Source organism: Semicossyphus pulcher, unplaced genomic scaffold (assembly GCF_022749685.1).
Source record: "Semicossyphus pulcher isolate SPU_LCO1_2020_fin unplaced genomic scaffold, fSemPul1.0.p SCAF_25, whole genome shotgun sequence".
Classification (NCBI taxonomy): Eukaryota; Metazoa; Chordata; class Actinopteri; order Labriformes; family Labridae; genus Semicossyphus; species Semicossyphus pulcher.
This window is the reverse complement of record NW_027211699.1, coordinates 7064095-7087035: the sequence shown is the minus strand read 5'-3', so window position 1 is coordinate 7087035 and position 22941 is coordinate 7064095. Positions and strand designations below refer to the sequence as shown.

The window sequence follows — 22941 nt, the reverse complement described above, 5'->3', positions numbered from 1 at the left end:
CTTGATGACCCTTTTCCTTCACCCTGATTCTTGAGCTGCAGGTAATTTTCCTCTAATGGGAGTTCTATGAAGTTTATCTGCGTTGATAGCATGTTGTTAATATTGGTAACATTTTATTATTATTATTATTATATTGTTTAGATTAAGAAATGTTTTCGATATTTTTACTTGCTCTCTGACATCTTTATTGTGATCAGCTATTCACGTGTTTTCCAATAGCAGGGAGTCATTCTGTATTTCAGGCATGTCACCTCTCTCTGTAAATTGCAGGGAGTGTTTCAGATAGACTGAGGTGAACAACCAACCATTAAACTTTGCACAGACATTATTATCTATCATATTACCACTAGCATTCACACTCAGCCAGCAATTATGTTTAGATGAAATACAAAACGTGATATCCTCTCTTTTTTCCCTTTTGGGTATTTATTTATTCTTCCTATATTACACACATGATACAATAACCAATGAAAGATCATAGCCACCAGCCACTGTCATGTGTTGTTTTATTATAAAAACAAACATCAAAATGTACAGATAAATTCAGACAACAACACACAGAATGGGGAAAGACAAAAAAAACAACAATCTGTAATGTAACATAATTCTAATGGGAGCAAAAACTCCAGCTTGCCGACAGATGGTTGAGCATTCTTTCTACTTTTTTTTACCAGCCAGGAAAGATAAACTTAACCGATTTTCAGGACTATTGAGGGCGCTAACTTTCACCGTAGGTTGACCTGGAGGACATAGTTCCTAAAGCATTCTTATGTGTTTGCTTGTATTTTACAAACAGGAAAGAAATTACAGCGTGGACCAAATAGAGAGCGATTGTTTAAACCCAGGCTTTACACTTCAGTAAAATACTACATTATCCCTCTCATATCCTCTGACCCCAAAACAATGACATTTCTGCAAAGCCCCCTCCCCTTAAAAGCATTTACATTAATATTACATCACATAACCATTAAATAAGGTCATCAGAGCACGAATGAATAGTTCAGCAATTAAAAATAAAAAGCCAATGAGACAAAGATTTCACAAAGATACAACTCCTCCATCATTCCAATATGATGAAACATAATAAAATATTATCTTTTACATTACATCAAGGCCATTTTCTTGCATCACGGTTGGGTATTACTTCCTATAAATACCTTTCCTTACTTTCATGTTTGCCTTCAGACTACTGTCATTTAGATTTACCTTAAAGTGATACCTAACATCTCTTGAGTATGTGATGGACAGCAGGAACTTTGATGGAGGCTTTCACTATTTCCTGCTTCGGAAAAATAAAATCAAACAGACCAAGCTGCTGTTTCAATTATTGACATTTTGTTAAAACCACTATGCAAAACCACAGCAGGTGTTTGAAACAAAAATACATACAGTTTTGGTGGGGTATCACTTAAAGGTTGTGACATCTGACCTTGCTCTCCTGCTCAGAGCTCCAGACTCTGACAGGAAACCTTTACGAGCTAACTTCAACGTGTGTCGCTGCGTTCTTTGATGTGCATCTCCTCTAAAGCAGTGGGTAAGGACTTCCTGTTTCATCTACTTCTGCCTATGTACAACTTATATACAATCACATCTTAACTTTTTATGCAAATTTCTTTAAAATGTAATATTTCGTGTGCATGTGTGTGTGTGTGTGTGTGTAGGTAGGCATAAACAAACATATCGGCCTGTGATTGGCTGCTTCTTTCTTTAAGATATTTCCAGAATCCAATCACATCCCCCTGACTCCTGTGAGCATCTCAGCAGCAGCTGTCTCTCACTCCTGCCGTTTGTGCAGAAGCAAGTCAAAAATAACTTCACTGCTGCACAAGTCTAAATAAAGCCGCTCATTACAATGCTGCTGCACTGGGTTGAAGCATCACTTGATTCAATTTCAGGACTGATTGGAGGCTTAAGTATTCTGTTTGTTCTGCACAGTACAATGCTAGCAGTGTACAGTGTATGAGGTAGATAAGAAGAGACACTACTCAGCACTGTATTGTTAAAAGCAAGCTAGTCTGTCTGTCTGCATCCGTCAGCACCGCCACGCCCGGCAGACCTCGGCTGTCTATGCTCGAACTCTCTGAAGCCCTTAATGGAGGCTTGCAAGTTAAATGAGACATTACAGAGTTATTGAAGCGCTCACGTCACTGTCTGCCGATAATGATTGTACAGCTTGTTATCATACAGTTAATCAACGCACTGCTGCATTGCTTTAATTTAACCGGCTAATAGATAATGGTCCCTTTTCCCTGATTTTCCTTGTTGTGTTTCGTTATTTAAAATGAGGCATCTGCCTGAATGGTTCCATCTATGACCAGAAGGTGGCGTTATTGTTCTGTGACAATGAGAGTAAAGCGTAAAAAGGTGCAAACATGCAGCCCTGGGATGTTTCTGCTGCGGTGTGGATACAGGGCTGAAAGTTAGATGAAGCAGTGGCAGTAAAAATCAGCGGTCTGTGTGTGAGAAACACGTCGGTTTGAAGAAAAGCCTCGTTATTCAATGACCAGTAAGAGACTGTGAATGATGGATAATTATGTGTTTACATCTTTCTATGGATAATAGCACAACTCCATTGTTCCCTTGTAATGTGAGTAGCCGTTATCACCGTGTGTTTATGTGTGTGCGTTTAGGAGGCAGCAATGGTTGTGCCTCCGCTGAGGCGCAGCAGAATCTGCTGACAGTCCTGAAGGGAGCGCCGGTCTCCCACCCGCTCCAGGGTTCGCTTTGCCTCGGCCAGCAGGCGGGCACGGTGCCCGGGCGGGGTCAGCAGAGGCATGGGCAGGTGGCGACAGGCCAGCAGGATGGCATGAGCCCTCTCCCGCTCACCCAGGACGCACTCGCCCTCTGACAGCAGCAGGGGGAGGAAGAGAAGAAGAAATGTACAGATTACAGTCCGCTCTCTTCTGGTTAATGTTTTTGTGTGTCTACATGTGTGTGAATACAATCCCAGTGTGTGTGTGTGTGGATACTATTCTGTGACAATGAAATCTCTCACATCTGTACATGACTCAGTGAGTAATACTGAGATACTTACCGGCTGTGTAGGAGCTGTGTGTCCTGCGTCGGAGGTTGTGCTCCAGCAGCTGGTGCGTCCTCGTGGGACTGGCTCCAGCCATCAGCCTCACTGTGGTCTCATGCAGAAACACCTGCAGGAAGTGAGCAGAGCTACAATGATGAACCTCATCAAGGATTTCCAGGTGTTTGTCTGAGTGATGTTGGCGCACATCATTCCACCCAGCATACGGTTTACACCAGGGGACATATTGTTAGAGTCTTTGACTGATGACTGAATACTTCTCAGTCAGTGGTCTCGCAACAGAACCTCATAAAATCCTGCAGCTCATGTGGTTTGTCGCATTTTGCACAAATCAAAACGTAACAAATGATCACTGAATACCGTGAAAGCAGTAGTTGTTTGAGACCCCCTGACAACGGTAATGTCTACTCCACTAAATCTTATGATTGATGGTGAGTCAAACTGCAGCTGGTATGAGTTAGAGAGAACTTGATTGTCGAGGTGGATACGGTAAATGCAGCATAATCACGAACAAGACCAGCAGGAGCCACTTGATGTAGACTTACCATCACATAACATATTAAAACATTCAGGGCTATGGCATGAGGGAATTGTTATATGTTATATCTTGTTACAGCTTTAGAGTTCCTTGATTTGAAAGTTATCTCGATAAATGGATTATTTTTCTTCTTTGGCTCAAAGTTAGAAAATGAAATAGAATTTTGAGCCATTACTTTTGGCTCCAATAAATTGTTTTTGGCTAAAGAGCGACACGATCCACTGATTTGTCTTGCCAAGTTGCCAGTCACAGGAAGTACTCAAGGTCAGAGCGATAAATCCCTGGCAGTTATCTAGTTATCTGGCAGGGTCTTGTTGTGCTTTCTCGCGCTGGAAGCCAAACATATCTGATAACAACAGCAGAATGTCGGATACAATTAAACATTGCGCCAATTTGCAGATGCTACCAAACCAACAATGTGTCAGTAATGCTGCAAAAAATGATTCCTGCTCTCCAAAAGAATCCCAACACAATGTCGGCCTCATCGTTGTTTCTTTATCTCATCTTAAGTCTCAACCTGGTTTCTTATAGTTTTTTACACTTATTATTATAAGGGGGGTATTATGCTAATTTCAAGCTTCATATTTCACTCTGTGATACCCGTGGAGTAGCTTAGCATAATTTACAGTTGAAAACTTTTTCTCACACTGCTGCTCTGTGCATGCCCTCATACAGCCCCTGCCTGAAACGACTCAGTCAGCTCTGTCCCTTTAAGAAACCCCCGCCCCTACAAGCCCGCTTTCTTCTGATTGGCCAGCTCTCCGAAGCCTGCTGAGGCTGCACTTTGTGACATCACAAAGTGAAACCTGGAGTTCACAGACTGAGCTGAGAAGCCTGGGGATTACTCCAACATACTTTTACCTACAGATCTGAAGCTTCACCCACGTTTAGTCTGGACATCCAACATTGTAATATTATATATGTCTTAAAATGTGAAACAACATTATATCCCCTCTTTATGATGTAAAAATAGAACAGATAAAACACAGATTTAAACCCCACTGATTGTAACCTTTTGCTCATTCTTAAACATATCTTATGATGGAGTCTAAGCACACATGTACCTTGTGTTGTGCCTGTCTGTAGCACTGTGTGAGCTTTCTGAGAGCGCTGAGGTCCCTCTGGAAACCAGCCAACTGGGATCCAGGGGCCGGGCCAGGCTCTCCGTTACTGCTGCCTCCTCGCTGCCATAGGCTGGTCCTCAAGGTCAAAAGAAGATCACAGATCAGGAGCTCCACCCCCTTGGAGAGGAAGAAGACAAAGATCAGAGTGCTGTTTGGTGCATTAACAGAAGATGCATCATTTAAAATGGAAAAATCAACTATTTATTGTGAGCTATGATTTATTTACATTTTAAGAGATGCATCCGAGACTCAAGCTGTGATTTAAATATGCCATTAAAACTCTCATACGACCGACGAAAACCAATCACCATTAGTCACAATCACAGCGCACCTCACCCAACATGCATGCCAAAATTTCAAAGTAATCTCATGATAATTAATGGCGTCTAATGTGAGGAGCCAAAGTGTGTAGCGGGTGCGTGCAGATCGGGGAGGCGTCTGTACTGCACTGCAGACACATTGCAGTCAGCTTCAGGATCATGCAATGCAACTACAATGCACCACAGCCACCTCCTGCCACCCACACTGCGCACACACACACACAGCCCCACTTCAGCCTGCCCTGACCCCAACTGAGCATGCAGTGTGTGTGTGTAGGAGTGATGAACCCCTGAATGCATCATATTTAGTGAGCCAAGATAAATCATATGACATGTACAGCATTAGGCAGCTTTTAGGCAAATGTACATGCAAGATAAGATTAGATTAAAGGCAATCTAAGCACAAACCCAGAGCAGATCATTAGGAGATAATAGTGCCAGTGTTTGGAGCTTTGTGAGGGATTCTGGGTAAACTACCTTGTTCAGCATGTTCCCAGAGGGGGCGAGGGGCACCGCAATGCTGGAGCGCAGGTAGCCGCTGGCTCTGTCACAGTGGGAGAGGCAGGCCACCGCCCCTTCTCCCTTCAGAGGGGAGAGACTCATTTGAACGGCCTTACAGAGCAGCAGCACAGCTTTGGGCAGAGGGTGGCTGAAAAAGAGAGGTCAGAAAGGGACAGTAAGGATGGTTATTGCTCATTCATCTAAGGATTACTGTACTGTGAGCTGTTTAACAACGTTTAAGTGTTTTGTGATTGTTCACAAATTGTTCTTCACTTACTCAAAAGTGTGTAAAGCCCTCGGCATCCGTTCTGCTTCCGCCAAAAGTGACTTCACCGTGACATCATTGCCCTGCAGCCAATGCACGACGGCCTTCAGGACCAAAGCCCACCAACGACTCACCGGGTCTCCAACTGGCAGGAAGAAGAGAAATCAATTATGTAGAACGAAAAACAAAACACTATCCTGGATCCTCTCTCTTTGTTAGATGAGACATGATGTGAATGCAAAGACCCCCTGCCGTTTGTCTCCGCTCTGTGTCTCCTGTCTTTTAAAAGTGTGTGCGTGATGAGATAAAATGCTTTGGTGCAGCAAAACAAGGATCGATTAAGACTGTAACAAATTGTCGTCGCCTGGGTAGAGCGTACCACAAATCAATGACCGAAAAGGTGTTATCTGTGATAAAGGAAGAGACAGGAACATGTCTCATAGCTATGTGGTTAATCTTCACCCAATAAAAAAAGAAAAGAGACTGAATCTCTCCAAAAAAAATCATCCGATGTGATTCATGCTGTCTTGTGATAGGACAGCGCTGCTCTCATCATGCTATTCATACCTGGAGTGGTGGTGTGATTGGGAGGAGTTGAGAAGGGAGGAGGAGGAGAAGGAGAGTCCTCTGTGCAGCTGTTCAATAACTGGAGGAACTCCAGGGCACTGGAAAACTCCCTGACAGACCACACAGAGAATAAGCAACTGGTTTACAGACGCAGAGTAAATAATTAATTCACTGTCAAAACATTGCAGGACCCAGCGCCTTACCCGGAGTCGTTCTTGTGTTTGCCTGCGTCGGAGTCGCTCTGCGGCTGGATGAGGGTGTGAACGGCTCTCTCCAAAAGCTTCCTGCAGAAGCAGCGATGCAGCTGGGCGATGGGGTCAGCTGGAGGAGGATCAAGAGAGGGAACGTTTAATCACAGCAAACTACATTTTTAATTAACATTTTCTTTCTTAAATACCCAGTAAACATTACATTTTTGCATTCATAGATGGATAGATCTAATAATTTCCTGCCCCTATCCTGAGCTGGGTTGCAGTAGCCACAGGCTTTTTCAGCTGCTTCTAAAGGATCCAGAGGTGTTTCCAACCAAGATGTGATGTTAATTTATGTATTTCCCAACTAAGTCAGAACTGTGAAGCATGTTTTTTCTAACTTAAAGTAATAATCTCAAAGATGTCCATTTAAGTAAATGTCTGTTAAGTCACTATCTATCGCCAAACGATGTAACACAATGGTGATGAGCCTATGGCCCACTGATGAAAGCCTTGCAGTATTACAGACTGGGTGTCTGGTGCGACTTTCGCTTAGAAAGTCTCAAGCGGCGCCCAGTTAGTGACGCGTTTTCCATCAGCCAGCAGTGGTTGGTCTGCCAGAGAGGGTAGGCGGAGCTAAGCGGCTGCTTTTCCGCTCTCTGCGAGTGTTGCGAGTAAACAGTAATCTACTATGGCTGAACAAACAAAGAAAAGATGGATGACTACAGATACAACTTCAACAAGAAGTGAAAATCCAAAGAAAAAGAAACAAACTCGACGCTCAGATGAAGCAAACAGTCTGAAAAGGAAAGCGACCGTCAGCCAGGAAAATCAAGAGTTACAACCGGAGCCAACCGTGGACGTCACACACGCAGCACTGTCTGGATATCTGGGAAGTGTGCTCCCGCAATTACAGTTTATCGCCACAGGTGCCGCCAAAGAGAACGAAACTGAGATCTTTGAGATTATCACTTTAAAGAAAAAGTAGATTCATTATAAAAAGTGTAATGAGTTAATTTCAGGTTAAAAATGGCAATAAACCACTTTAAACTTCTTGGACTGTTTGTTTAATTATAAAGGGAAAAAATGACAAAAAGATAAGTATAAGTATAAGCTAAGGCTAGCTACTGTATTTATGACATACCTGGAGCTCTCGGAAAAGTGTAATATCCAATGATGGTCTCTGACTTCACCGACCAATCACAACTCAGGAAGAACTGCCTGCCCAAAGGCGTGAAGAGCCAGCGCAGGCAGTCAGGGATCTGCTTGTTCTCTGATTGGTTAGCCACACTCTCTGCACAGCTCAACAGATAACCCTGGGACACAGACACGGAGAAGAGTTGCAGATGATGGAAAGAAAACATCAAGTCATTTTGACGACAACAGAAGATGGATCATGCAAAAGGCTTACAGGTAGACAGGAGAGGTGGTGGCCCAGGATGGTGCGCAGTGCCGTTGCTGCAGTGATGTAGATCTGGGTGAGCTGGGCGGGGGCCATCTTGCCTTGGGCGCTCTCGCTGAGGTTGACAGCGCTCAGAGAGAGAGACAGAGCCCAGAGGCTGCTACGCTGAGGCAGCTTTCCTGCAGAGACGAAAACAACAGAAACTTTATCACAGTGTTTGAATTTTCAAAGCAAAGTCAAAGTGGAAGTAAGGTGCAAAATGTATTTACAGTGATCTCTCTTATATGTTTGTGGAGTGTATATTTTTCCTGGCTCAGTACAGCATCAGCCCGCTTTGTCGTCTACACTCACCTGTGAGCTGCAGCTGGCTCAGCTGGTGGTAAACCAGAGCAGCGTCCCTCGCACTAGTCCTCGCCTCGTCCCCCTCATGCTTTCCCCGAACCTGGTGAACCAGCCAGCCCAGGGGTGTTGGACGATGCAAGACATAGCGAATCAGATTCCAGGACAGCGAGCAGACCAGGTCAAGATTGGTCGAGGGAAGAGCTCTGGTCAAGACGGATAGGCAGGTCTCCAAACTGGCCGATGCTGCTGTGTAGTCTCCCTGCAGGGAGGAGAGACGGGAAGAAATGTGAGCTAATCAGTATTCAGCGAAGACTGACGGAAAGACGAGGGAGGCATGCGATGAAGGTTCTGACTTAGATCTGAACACACACTAAAAATAGGGCCAGGCAGGAAACAGGCAGGCAGAACTGAGACATCAAAACAGTGAGATACACACTTTGTTCCTTTCTATGTTCCAAAACAAAAGACAAATGACATATAAATAGACTTCCATGTTGTTTTCTCTGTTCGTTGAAGCCTCCTCCTCATCCAGGTGCTGATCTGTACTCACCCTGTTGAAATGCAGGTCCGCTTGCTTGCGATGCCTCCAGAACGACACAGACTTTGGCGAGTGGAGGGGTGTGACCGGCTCCCACAGGTAGAGCACCCTGACACAGCCCCACACTGCACCCACCCCGCTTAGCACCCACACCATCACCCATGGCAAGATGCACCGCAGCCAGGATGCTGGAGGAGAAGAAAATACACACGTCAGGAAAGTGTGTTACACATCATACATTTAAATATGTATCATGCAATGAGACAAATTGACCCTGCTTACCAAAGTCCTGCGTGTGATTTGGGAGAGAGAAAAGCGATCTGGATGATCCATGGCCTGGAGACAGGCTGGGGCTGCCTGAGTCCTCAGAGCCCAACAAAGATGGCAGCGGGTTCAGGGACAGGCAGAAGAAGGTCAGGGCGCAGAGAAGCAGCCGGGAACCATCCATCACTCCAACGGAGGAGGGAGAATCTGGCTCACTCTTCAACTGAGAGACGGCATGACAGATTGAGAACAGGTTCATGGTAATGAATTAGAATAATTCACAGTCATGTAACTAACATTATAAGTTCTATGCGGTAGGCATTGAGGAGACTGTATTTAAAGATTTTCAAGCCATTTCAGTTCATTTGAATTTCAATCTTAAAGGGCCAGTTCGCCAATTTTCAACCTCAGTCCTATCATGCTATTATGGGGAGCTAATGCCATTATGGTAGAAAAAACATGCAATTTGGCTCTGTGCCTTTGGAGGACGCTATCTGCTTCTCCAATGGGCCCTGGAAAGCCAGGAAGCTTGCTAAACTTCACTTCCTCAATCTAGGACGCCCGCCTCCAATTTCATGTCTCGATTAAAATCGGCAGGTTTGAAATGTAGACTGCAGACCTGAAGATTTTTGAGACAATCCACCGGTATGTTCTTGTCGTATTTTGGATTCTGTACTGCTCTGAGCCGTTGCCTGCAGCGAAACCGTAGTATTTCACTCCAGCGTCTCTCGCTGGGCCGTTCCTTTCAGAGGGAGGGGCGCAATGCATGCTGGGTGTTGTAGGAATGTAGAATGTGCGAAACCACGAGTTGTTTGTGCAACTTTCTCCACAGCTATGGCACCAATTTCAAATATTATTGCTTCTATCGATTACTGAGAACACCAGCTTTGCTTTACAGAGAGCCACAGGAAGGTAAACAGTAGACGAACTAGTAGAATAACGAGAAAATACACTTGAGGTCTTGAACCTTGTAACATTTCTGCATTTTGAGATGTACATACATTTGTAGTAATAAAATGCACGTCAGCAACTCCTAAGGCCTCTTCACAATAAAAGCCTGGGGAAGTCTTTTGCTACACACCAGGGGGGCAAAGAAGAAGCAAGGCTCCCATTTATGTAATTAAGTGCGAATATGACTCCAACAGCTAAATTCCAAACAATAGCTCTTACACTAAAAAAAGAAAAAGACTGGCTGCTCATGGTGGTAAAAAAGGTGGATGGCAGGCTCTCTCGAAGTAAAGAAATCAACCGTTGAGAGAGAGGGCGTATTTCAGGCACCGAGCCGAGGATGCAGTTGGAGATACTTGGTGTGTGCCTGAAGTAAGCCAAGCAGCTTCCTTCTCTCAACAGCAACTCTTACTTCAATGTTTAGAAAAGAATATTAAAATAATGAGGTTACAAATTTATTCTCACACACATAAACACACAGGATGTATCGAATTTAACTGACAAACAAAAGTCATATTGTTGTCCAAAGAATATATTTAATATAGAACCTCGATGAAGCTTGTTTTACACCCCTGAACAGAATGTGTGTGAGCCTATCATTGTCTCTTACCTGCTCGTGATCTATTAAGGGGCTGCCTGGCTCTGAGTCTATGCAGTACGGAGAGAACTGTGGAGGGGAACCAGAGCCAGAGTCCGACGCTGGAGGTGACATCATCACGATTTCTTGTTTGAGCTCCACATCTTCGGACAGTATCACAGGCTCTGAGGTAGAAAGAGACACTTATTAAAAACTCAAGTTGCAACAGATCAGCCTCTGCTTATAACATTGAGTAATATAAAAAACTTACTGTTCTTCTGGTTTGCAATTTTTAGCGCCAAGTTCTCCTGTCGTAGTTTGTGGTTGACCTGTTGCAGGTACTTGATGTAGTCGATGGCCTTCCTCAGCACTCCTGACTTATGCATCTGTGAAGAAAGACACAACAGTGAGTGAATTAAGTTCATTTTATTCCAAACAATATATGTTATTAATATAATGTTTTAATGTTCAACTATCCCCGTGTAAAAGTCACTTACCTTGGCGTCATTACCCATGACCAGGTCTCTGAGCTCCACGATCTTGTCGTTGATGGACGACCGGTACCTCTTCTCGATGATGTTGTGGGTCGTCCTCCTCTCGCCCTCCTTCACCACTCCTCCTGGGCCAACCATTCCTCCCATCATCTGGCTTTGATCCATACTCACTCTGGCTCCGTTTGTGCAGTGGGCGGAGCCTGGCTGCAGCTGCTTGATTGGCAGCTTGTCTCCTCCTCCCATCATGACGGGGACGGTGGTCAGGATGTTGCTGCTCATCAGCGTCTGGAGTCAGAAACAGATTATTCAGTCTGCATTTTTGAAAACAAACTTGGCTGCTGGATTGCACAGGTGGCTTTTTTTAGGGACAAAAATTTTGTCCTAGCTGTTTACCGGGACTTGAAGAGCTGTGTTCTGAATGGGCGTGGTCAAGGTGGTGATCCCCGTGGGACTCTGCATAGTGGACAGCACCTGTGTGCCGTCTGGTTTAAGTGTCGTTAGAACGAGAGAATCCGTCTTCAGGATCTGAGGCTGCTGGACCAGAACCTGATGGTAAAACATTCAAAGGTCAAAGTTAGACATTTAGTACGAGCAGCCGAACAATTAAAGCGCTGGTACTCAGTTCAGCTGGGCCTCTACTCATCTTTTGATCTACACCAGACGTCATGAAACAAAAGTAATTAGTGTAACATCGCTGATTCAGGTTTTGATCTTTTATTAGCAGATCATGTCTATTGCTACTTGATAACTTACAGGTACTTGCTGCATCTGCTGTTGCATTGTGTGGACTGTAGCAGGCCCTGTGGAGAGAGTCTGTATGCCGCTGGGGGTCAAAACACGCTGGTGCTGAATGGTCACTGGTTGGAGCTGTTGTGACGTCATAATGCTCTGCATCTGCGGTTGGAGGACTGGAAAAGGGAGACAATGTGACGGATGATCTGACAGTCAAATTCGATGCAAACTGAAGACCATTAGAATGAACTATTTTATTGCGGCAATAATGTTTCACCGTGAAAAGAAAGACTAATGCACCGCATGGTAAATCTAGTCTGGTTTGACACTCAACAAAACTTCCTACTCCTCTATTTCGTCACCTTGGAAACCAGAAGCAGGGCTCTGGTGGCAGATGACAGGGTTCTGGATGAAGCGTCCGCCATTGGAGGTAATCATCACAGTTTGGGCCGCCTGGGTCTGGATGGGGAGGGGTGTCTGGCATTGGGTCTGAACCAGGGTGTGGCCCGGGAAGCTCTGGGTCTGCATGGCGATGCCCTGGGTGTGCATCTGCGTTTAAGAAAAAAATAAAGTTTCTCTCAGATATTAAAAGTTTGAAAGAGTTAATTTGTTCTGATGCACTTCTTCTAGGAAAGAAAGGGCATTTCATTAAAGACAATAAACTAAGTCTTTCAGGGCCACTACAGTTTTGCTGAGACCTGCACTGCTGTTTGTTTGGATGCTGAGCTGTATATTATATTTTACAGTCTGTCGGTGCACTGGTATTTTCCTCCTGTCAGCAGAAGCTTTTTTTAAATGGATGGCACAAGAACAGAATATAAATCCACACTCTCCACAGCAGACAACAAAATTGCAGCTGGAGAGGTATGCACCTTAAAAGCAGCCTGGGCGTTAAAACTTAAGCACTGGTCCTTCATCACTGCAGTTAAACAGCAAATACAAATACCAATGCAGGGATCCAACACTGTAAAAAGCCTAAACTTGAATACAATATGCTACATAACAGTGCATAAAACTAATGTGTTTAAGTGGAGCTGTTGTAGAAGGACGTAAACGCGAGTTTATACCTGTATGGTGGGCTGAGCTGTCTGTTGGGGCTGAGGCTGAATGGGCTGGACCACCTGAGGCCTCGGCTGGAGGAGCGGCGGGCTGCGGGTCACCTGCTGCTGCGTCGAGGGCACAGTTGTTGGGGAGGGGGTCTGCACAGGAGTGAGGGGAGGGGTGAGGGGTATGGACTGGGGGGTCAGTGTCTGGGAGGGTGCAAGACTAGCGCTGGCGGTCTGATAGGCAGCAGGGGTTGGTGTCTGGGGTGTTGCAGGAGTTGGTCGTGGGGTGGTGGTGGCACCGCCGCTCTGTGCAGAACCTGCTGAGGCCATCTGGTCCTCGAACAAGTCTGGGAAGTCCCCCACCTGGTTACTGACAAACTGCAGCATCTCTGAGGAAACAGAGGAACAGAATTGGACATTAGAGCCGGTCTGGGTTTGCTCAAGAAAGCACAGCAGTTGAGGTAGATGCCAACTTCTTCACTAATCTAAATCTAAAGTATCATTCCACAAGAGCGTCGCCCCTCTGTGAATGATGTGGGGAAACCTGCAGAGCAACATTTCTCATCTACACTGATGACGACAGTTACTTAAAAACCTTTAAGCTCAGGCTGAAGCTCCACCTAATATTACCAGGAGGTAGTCATCTATATGTTGCTTAACCAAGTGTCCTTGAGCGAGAACACTTCCTCTGAAATTAAACACGAGGTGGAAACGTTGCCTTACACGTCTGAAAGCTGTTTACTCTTCAGCGATAAGGCGAGAGAAGCACGGGATACTCCTGGACCGGCCTTGAATTGGCACATGCACACACAGAAACAGCTACTGTTGTGGTCGTAAATCAGTGAACAGATTGTACCGAAATCAAAAAGGCCTTCAGGATGGTAGCCTTGAAAAAGTGTTGTAATCTCACTGATGGCCCAGAAAGACAATGGAAGCAGATAAAGAAGCACTTAGATAAAGAAGTGAGCAGCGCTGAGAGAGCTGATGGATGGATGGTGCTGTGCACTGTTTCTGTGTAGCTAGAAAACTGCTAAAAGTGGTGTTACTTACCAGAAACATTGCCTTGGTTTAAAAAGAGATGCTGGGTGCGAATAATATAGCACAACTTATATGATAATATACACTTAGCTGCACATTAGGCCCAAATAGTCACATTCTGGAGGCCGTAGTTTGCTGTGCTTTTTAATTGAATTGGGTGAGTTTCTATGCAGCACTATGTAGCAGTTTTTATGAGTGCATCTCTAGTTTGTTCGTCTCAGTCAAATGCATGAGGACACAGACGCACACTTTGACAGTTTGGTGGCACTAATTGACCAAAATTTGCTGCAGTGCACCACCAATTAAAGGGAATGAAGAGGAAGACTGCTAGCAAGTAAACAAGGATGTAAACAAAGCAGGATTTAAATCCAGCACTGCAGATGTTTCATGAGGAAATGTATTCAAACTTTGTTAGACATGAAGGACGCACAAACATTGTTTTGTTGTGTAACATTGAATCCAAACTACCTTGTGTGTGTTTAGAAGAAAGCTCTACAGGGCATCTTTAATATTACAACAACCCAAACAGGGTAGATTTCAGCACCACTGTGATTAGGTTTAGACTTTTGTTTCTATCTCTTTTAAAAATACAAAGTATACACTTCTCAATGAAACCATAAAAATCCCATTATAATAAAACATAGAACTATTAAACTGTGCACACTACAATATATAAGATTTTCTCCCATCCCTGTTTGAGGTTAAAGTCTCTTGTTCACTTTAATAAAAGAGGAAGCAGTTTGCCAGAGAGCACAAGCTGTTGGTCCATCACTGTGTAAAACATCATGACTGTCCAGGTCACATGAGACTTTGAGCTTCAAGACTTCTGACAGGTGCCAAACAGGGTACACGCGATAGAAGCTGCCCTGGTTGATCTGTATCACTGATACTACATGGGTTCAGCCATCAGGGTCATTGAAGTGTCCGTGAAGGCTGCAGCCTTGAACTTTGCCTTACTGGACAGAAGAGCGAGACCGACAGACATCGTTCATCTTAGAGTGGCATGAGATGACTAAGCACATCCGCACTGATGAAAACATTCATAATATTCTGAATGGGGAAATTTAATTACAGATGAACATTAGCAACGAGCATCAAAGACACTGGAGCACAGCCAAGTGATCTATACAGCCCTGTTTAACTCTAACGACATTACAGTGGAGGTTAATGAGCTTCCCTCTGATTTACATGTTGCAGATAGATCCAATCACTACTCTGTGATAAAATGACTGACTGCGTTTGTCATTTACTTCATGAGAGAGAGAAGATGTTTGTTCTAAATTCTGAACACAACCAGAAACGAGGCTTTGCGCAACAGCCCTGATTGAAACCACGCAGACTGAAGGACACAGTTTAAGACACACAATGCCATAAAGGACATTAATTGGCATATTGTCTGCAGAGCTTTCTCCCAACCTGTCATCTCATGCCACATGTACATGCACACATTATGTGGGCAGACACACTAAACCTTGCACTTGCACTGTACTACTCCACGGGGGGCAGACTGTTCATGACAGACAGGACAAAGCAGCTCTGAGCCCCCGAGAGCCTCAGACAAGCTGACACAAAGGGTAAATCCATCCGAGGGGGACAGTCTCCTAGCTGCTCAGCACAAAGAAAACAGGTTATATAACCCGATCTGCAGTTGCTAAGAGAATAATTGGGAGAGGAGGAATGTTCTAAATGAAAAAGGGTCACGTCCATGAGCCCTTACAGGGGCCCCTGCGACCTTACACTCAACGAAGCGCACATGGCTGGTCTGAAGAACAAAGGTTATCTATATCTTTGGAGGTCTACAGAAACCTAGCAAGTGCAAAGAGAGCGATGAGACCTATCATTGTCTACATTAGGACAAAAAGAAGTTGTGTGAATTTTAATACATATAATAAAAGTTGTCTAGCACATTGCTAGACAGACGGTACCTGCAATTTGTGGTACTTTTTTTTTTTGCATTTGGGAAGCTGTTATCCATTAGCCGTGAGCCAAACAGTCTGTGTGAAGCAAAACTCAGGTGTGGACTGTCTCGTTGCAGCGCTCAGCTGTCTCTCATAGAATCTGTACATTCTCTTTTCACACAATGATTAAGTGGTATTACATAACTGGGGCCGGGGGCTGTACTGCTGTCTGCACATGCTGTCCAAGCCCCCTTTTAAAAACAGAATTAACACCAGAAACCAAAGGCAGGTAGAGTTAAGGGAATGTTTCAGAAGGCTGTGGAGGGTTTCATCAATGTCGGCCATTACTGTTTTGTCAGTGAGTAGTACAAACCCACTACCCACCAGTGGAGTGGACAAATAGATAGTTTTACCATGCAACCTTGTTTATTTCACCCTGTCTGACACTACCCGCTCCATCCGTCCGGTCTGGTGATTTAGCATTCGGAAAATTCCGCCCTAATAGAAATCTGGTGACTCTGCGCTGGCCGGTGCTGAACCAAAAGCCATGTCCTTTCACTGTGTGCCAAGAGGGGAAACTTGTTTTGATAAGAGGGGAGTTAGATCAGGGATGCTGTTTGTTCAATGAGTGCCTGCCTGCGGAGAGAGTTACTCAGTGTGTACAGAGATGTTGTCCATCCAACAAAGTTTGCTCAAGCTTGGAAAAGTTTTTCTCCATTAACTACCGAAAACTGCTGAAAACTTGACATGAAAGTAAAAAAATCAAAATGATTGTTTGTCATCTCATGGCCCTTGCCTTACAGTAACAGTGCAGTCAGGCTTGAGGTGCAAGTTACACCCTTGTGTCACACCTCAGTGCCCACACACAAGCTTCCTGATAAATGACACCTCTGCCCCATGGAAAATGACGCTCTGTGTACAACTTTGTTACTTTTCCATTAAAGGCCGACTCTTCTGAACTACACAGCATCAAAATGGGTTTAAATACAAATGGCGTTACAAAACTTAAAGCCAAAAATGTCTTACCAGTTAAAAATTATTGATGATTTGAAAACGTTATGTGACATGACAGTGTCTAAAAGCCATCATTAGCAAAAAGTTAAATATTTTTTATATTTGTATTCATGTTGATATTTATAGAATGCATAATCATGTGCAATACTTCTGTCTATTTATTAGTACCATGTGCAGTATCAGGAGCAATAAAATCTTTTAATTATTGTGTACAATTACATTCTATATCATGCACTTTTATTGCACATAATCCTGTGCAATAGCACGTAATAACTGTCAGTACTACTGTCAATTTAACTGCCACCATTACTTGCTGCTTACTTTTGTAGATAACTATTGTAATGTTTCTTACAAGTACTGTCTCTTTTGCATTAACCCATACACTTTATATTTTAGTTGTTTTTTGTATTTCTCTAATTTGTTCTATACTTTGGAGCTATCTGGCACTATAATTTCCTCCGGGATTAATAAAGTTCTGTCTTATCTTATTTTAAACACAACACACTGCATAAACTTGATTTCTCACTTGTGAGGACAGTATTAGGAACTGTATGGCTTAGAAATATCCACCATCCAACTATCTATCTACCTGCTGTATTGTGCATCTCTTGAACACCTAACTTTGTGTCCTGAGCAGCCTTCGCATAAATCTCACACGACCTCCTCGGGTTCTTCCGCTCAGCAGGATGAGCATCTCGTAAGGCTGTCAGACTGAGCGGAAACACGCCTACGCTAACTCAAGAAACAACTAAACTGAACATGAACAGTGGCATAACTACTCACCATCGATGTCTCCCAAGGTGAATTCATCTCCCAATTCCGCCAGCGTCGTGTCCATGTTCTCCATGGTGGGAATGTACTCTCCGCTATCCATCCTGTCTGTCAGCAGCTCGCCACCCCGGCTGTCACCGGAGGGGAGGAAAGAAACAAGACCCGGGGGCTATTCTATGGCGTTCAGAAACGCCCACAACACCCTTAAACGATCGTGAAGATTACTCTGTTCGAGAAAATCCGTAAAACAACCCTGGAGCCTCAAAAGAGGCAGACTATTACGTCGATAAACTCATTCACATCAATATATCCTTAAGTCGGCGCCATCTTGTTTTACGCTGTTTACGTCATTCACAAACAGACTCTGTGGCTCAAAGCGGATTCTGATTGGCTCAAACCTAGCTGTTGTTGTCATGAGACCAGTCATCATTATCCAATGACAAGGTCGTTTTCGCCGTGGTCTGATAGTACGTCAAACATGGGAAGCTTCTGTGTTATTTGAATAAACCGCGCCCCCTACCTTTATGAATAGAAGTGAACCTCATTAGGGAAATTCAACACCGTAGAAATAACAATGATATCATACACTCATATAAACATATCAATAAACAAAATAGTACAAATAATAAAGATTAATTAACCAAATTATATGCGTTTTTCTGCTATCACACAATACCATTCCTATTTTGACAATGTATCCCTACTTAATAATTAAATATATTTTGTCCTGTGAAAATGTAATAGCCTTTAACAAAAATTACAGTTCCTGCTGTCAATTCAAAGAGCTAATGACACATAACTTCTTGATATATTAACAGTACATCTTGAAGTAACTTAAAAATGTTCCATTAGAAGAATTACCCACTTAAAAATGCATTAAAGGCAACTATATATTGCCAGTTTAATACACAATATTTTTTTATTTTAATAATACAACAAATAAGCCTAACACATCAAAAACAGAAGACAAGAAATTAAGCCAAAAAATAAATAAATAAATCAAAATATAAAAGCAATGGAGGGATGATGATTTTGTTTTTATTTCACTGCAACAAAGTTAATACAATAATCAACTGTTTATACTTCGATACATAAATAAGTCTTGTCCAGGTAAAAAATTACAGAAAGTGCAATATTGCAATACAACCAATTTTTATCAGTCAGTACAAAAGTAGATGTTTAATAATCAGCCTTTTGTTCATTTTCTCCTTCTTGCCATTAGGATTAATCAGATTAACACAATCAACCGGAAAATACTGTAATATGGTGCTCATAATAATTTCTTATTTTTCTTTCATAGTTTTGGGATCTTTCTTTACGAAGGGCAGAAGAAAAAATGGTGTAGATTAATGAAATTCATACGATTCATTTAGATTTAGAACAACTGAACATTGACACCCACATTTCCAAATGTCTCTCTTTATTTTCTCCTTGTTTTTTTTGTTAGGATATCAGATCCAGTTCCAAACCAACCAGCTACAAGATGAAACACAGCTAATCTAGATCAAAATGTGTTTTAAGTTGAGAACCAAACCAACCAAATGTATCCTGTGACTGTACACCTCATATGCTTTGTCTCACACAGCAACACAAATGTCACTTAACAGCTTTTAACATTTCCAACGAATTGTTGCAGTTATAATTTCCCCTTTCTTGTAGCAGTTTTGTTAACACTCATGCATGGTATTTTATCTGTCTTTAGTGAGTCATCACTAGTCTAGGGAAAAAACAGCACAATGATCTAGTTGACTGGATTTGATGACATCAGTCTAAGCCTGCACCTATTTGTTCCAGTAGATCTCATAAGACCTCTTCTCTGACTCACTGGCTTCTCTTGTTCCTGTGCCACATCTGACTTTTTCCTTTACCACCTTCACTACCAAACCACCCGCCAGGGCTATGCCTGCTGCAACCTTGCCTATCTCAGCCACTGCATTCAGGATGCGTGTTGTTGCTGTAAAAGTGCCCCATGGGTCTGACACCACTGTGTTTGCCACTGATGCCACACTGGGCCCTGTTATCCCACACACAGCACCGTGAGACCCAGCAGCCACTGGGACAGTCGCAGCCATCTCCTGGGCAATGGCGGCTCCTGCTGCAGCACACTGAGGAGCACTCATACCTCCTACAGTGGCCACTGCATGCTGTCCTGCAGTTGAAGCTAAACTACTCTGAGCTACAGAGGCACTCACAACACTCGCTGCTACTACTGATGCAGTTTCAGGTCCACTAAGGGCTGCTGTGCTCAAAGCTGCTCCCTCCAGAGCTGCGCCTAAAGCAGCACCAGCTCCCAGAGTGCCTCCCACACCTGCTGCCATCCCAACAGCAGAGGCTCCTAAGACACTAACCTGCCCCAGGGCATCCAGAGCGCCTTCCTGAGGAGTAGCAGCCTCAGCACCAGCAAGGGCTCCAACAGAACCACCCAAAACTCCACCTGTTGCTGCCCCCAGAGCCACTGCAGTTTTACCTGAGGCTGCTGCCACTATGGCCCCCACAGCTTTCCCAACACTTGTGCCTCCTGCTACAGACATCCCAGCAAACTGACTTGCAGCAAAACCAACAGAGTTTCCCACAAGAGATGCCCCAGCTGCAGCTGCTAAAGGGGCAGCAGCCCCAAACACTGCCCCAACGGCCATGCCTGTGGCTCCAGCAGCCACCAGGATCTTTACTCTCCCCAGAACCTTGGCAGAGAGGGCAGCCTCCCTCCTCATCCGAGTCAAGGATGAACAGAGAGACCGTCTCCTGCTCATGGTTCTACTGCCATCTCTGCGCCTGCCTCTGAGCTTGTCCCTGCATCTTTCAACTCCGTCCTTCAGGAAGCTGAAGGTGCTGTGTCTGCTCTCCTCTGTCCATCTCTCCATCCTAAAATCCTCTTCATTTCCTCTGTCCGACCCCCTCCTCCTGACCCCTTGTGATCCTCTGTAAGTCTCGTCTGCTCTGTTTGAATCCAAGTCACACTTCCTTCGTTTTGGAAGTTTAGCCTGTTCTTCCAAGCTGCAGCTGGCTCCCCTTTGTTCCTCCCCCTCTGCTTGCCCTCTCTCCCTCATCATCCTTTTCTGCTCCTCCCTGATTGCAGCCTCTGCTTCTAAAAACATGGTATTGGTATAAAACCCTGCGTTATTCTGCTTCACCATCTTGTCCACTTTAACTAAGAGTTCTTTAACTTGCGCTAAGTTATTGGGGTCCTTGTTGTTGAGTACATGGTACCTGCCCCCACAGCTGTCAATCAGAGCCTTAAGCCCAACAGGTGCAGTCTCCCTGAGGTACTCTTCGATCCTTATGTTGTCCAGGTCATCACCCCTGGTAAAAAGAACCAGGGTGTGATGACGGAGTGCTTCTTCCCCAAATATCTGCTTCAGCTCACAGGCAGCCTGGTTCTCATTGTCTGTGTATCGTCCTACTGGCACGACCAAGAGGAAAGCATGTGGCCCGGGGGCCGAGAGAGAAACACATTTGGCTATCTCAGCATGAATCTCCTCCACACTGAGATGAGTGTCCCCAAAACCTGGCATGTCAACCACGTTAATTCTCCTCATCCTCCTCTGTGTGTGACTCTGGCCTTCCTCTTCGTTGACTACTTCATCAGTGAGCTCAGTGCTCCCAAGCTGGCAAACCTGGGTGACGGAGCTGGCACTGATCTGTGATAGGAACAGCCTTTGACCCAGGATGGTGTTTCCAGACGCACTCTTGCCAGAGCCGGTCTTTCCGATGAGGACCAGCCTGAGTTCTTCACCCCATTTGGTTTCAGAGTTTTCTTCTTCCTTCTCCCCCTCCATGTCGGCAGGACTCTTTTTCTCCTCCTCATCCCCTGGCGGAACATCTGCACAACAGAAAGTGTCAGTAACTACACATCCTGCTACTGGTGGCGAGGAAAACGTTATCCTGGCTCAAACCTCTACCACTTCATGTAAAGATGGATTTGTTTTTAATTTCATGGGCTCCTGTCATTGCTTACTATAGACTACCGATAAGATGAAGGATAATGTAGACTGGTTTATGAAGGCGATATATATGAGATATATAAACATATCCTGCTTTTTCTTACTTTAACTTAAAAGCTGACTGAACCCACTAAACTGTTGTTTAATTTTAAAGACCCCTCTTTTTGCAGATAAAGTTGATGCCATGAACTGAGAGTTAAATACTGTTTTGCCGAAAAACTTCTTGGTAACTGTCGTGTTATGTTTTATTTTTAAAACAAGTGAATGTAAATGAAAATGTACATAACTTTGACTAAAAAAAGTAAAATATATACATTGTAAGTAACTTAAATACTTCATATAGATCGCCTTAGTACAAAAATATAAGATGATAAGTTATTGAAAGACAACATTTTATGTAAACATTTTTTTTTTTTAAAAGGTCAAAAAGCCTAGAAAAGTCAGTGTTTGAAGGTTCTGGACAGAAACCCAACATCACATCTGAATGGGATGGATGGATGGATGGATGGATTGATCCCAAACTAGGAAATTTTGGCGTTACAGCAGCAGGTTATCGAAGTGAATAAAGCACAGGAGAAAATAACTACACAGTAAAAATAACCCTAACAGTAGAAGAAAGGAAAATATACAGACAAGAATTCTCACAGCAAAAATAAATAATAACCTCAACTATATTAATCTAAAATACTGTATAAACTCTGAAAAGTAAACCTACTTAAGTAACTCTAAAATATAAAACTTATATATATATCTTAAATGTAAACAAACATTACAAGGAGGGAGAGGTCTTAATGTACCGTACAGAGTTGTAAATGTGCAAATACAGTGTACAGAATTGTTAATGTGCAAATATACTGATGAAGTGGTTACGAAATGTTCAGGATTAATCACGTGCAAAGTTTAGCAGGAGCAAAACAGAGTGTAGTTTGATTAAATTAGCAGAACAAGCTAACGTTGCATTCAAGTAATTTCAAGCTACCGTTACCATGTCAATGTTTAAAACTCATATACTACCGCATATAGAGTACTACCGAATGAAAACTAAGCCTACAACTAAACATAAAACCAAATACAGAGATCAAGGTTTAATCCTAAATGCCCTGCTGTACTCTTGCTATTACATAACTAATTTAGGACACTGACAGCTACTTCTGCGTTAGCGAGTTAGCTTTAGCAAGTTGCTAACTTGTGACGAAAACAGCTAGAATCACGAGAAGAACAGATAATCTTACCGGAGTCCACGTTATAGGACATCTCGTCCTAAAAGAGGTCGTGTCCTCTCTGCATTCAAGCTTTCATGCACATTTTCTGGATGTATCGTTAGCTAACAAAGCTTCATGTCGTGTTGAGCTCAAACTCAACAAAACAAAAACATTGGACTTTCTGTGCAGAA

General features: G+C 43.6%; 2 protein-coding genes across 2 annotated transcripts; both read right to left on the bottom strand.

Annotated features, from left to right (window-relative positions):
* Positions 1 to 997: 997 nt before the first annotated feature.
* Positions 998 to 17923, bottom strand: srebf2 (sterol regulatory element binding transcription factor 2). Its single transcript, XM_069675877.1, has 20 exons — positions 17620 to 17923; positions 12908 to 13275; positions 12203 to 12389; positions 11862 to 12016; positions 11502 to 11654; positions 11112 to 11393; positions 10886 to 11000; positions 10648 to 10799; positions 9108 to 9312; positions 8838 to 9013; positions 8297 to 8546; positions 7955 to 8124; positions 7688 to 7859; positions 6556 to 6673; positions 6353 to 6462; positions 5798 to 5930; positions 5497 to 5668; positions 4640 to 4816; positions 3035 to 3146; positions 998 to 2844 (listed from the first exon to the last, which is right to left on the bottom strand). The coding sequence occupies exons 1-20, from the start codon at positions 17708 to 17710 to the stop codon at positions 2627 to 2629; spliced, it is 3516 nt and encodes a 1171-aa protein (XP_069531978.1). The 5' UTR covers positions 17711 to 17923; the 3' UTR covers positions 998 to 2626.
* Positions 17924 to 18623: 700 nt separating this feature from the next.
* On the bottom strand, positions 18624 to 22927 carry LOC138604194 (uncharacterized). The gene is made up of 2 exons (XM_069676061.1): positions 22781 to 22927; positions 18624 to 21427 (listed from the first exon to the last, which is right to left on the bottom strand). The coding sequence occupies exons 1-2, from the start codon at positions 22800 to 22802 to the stop codon at positions 19389 to 19391; spliced, it is 2061 nt and encodes a 686-aa protein (XP_069532162.1). The 5' UTR covers positions 22803 to 22927; the 3' UTR covers positions 18624 to 19388.
* Between the last annotated feature and the right edge of the window lie 14 nt (positions 22928 to 22941).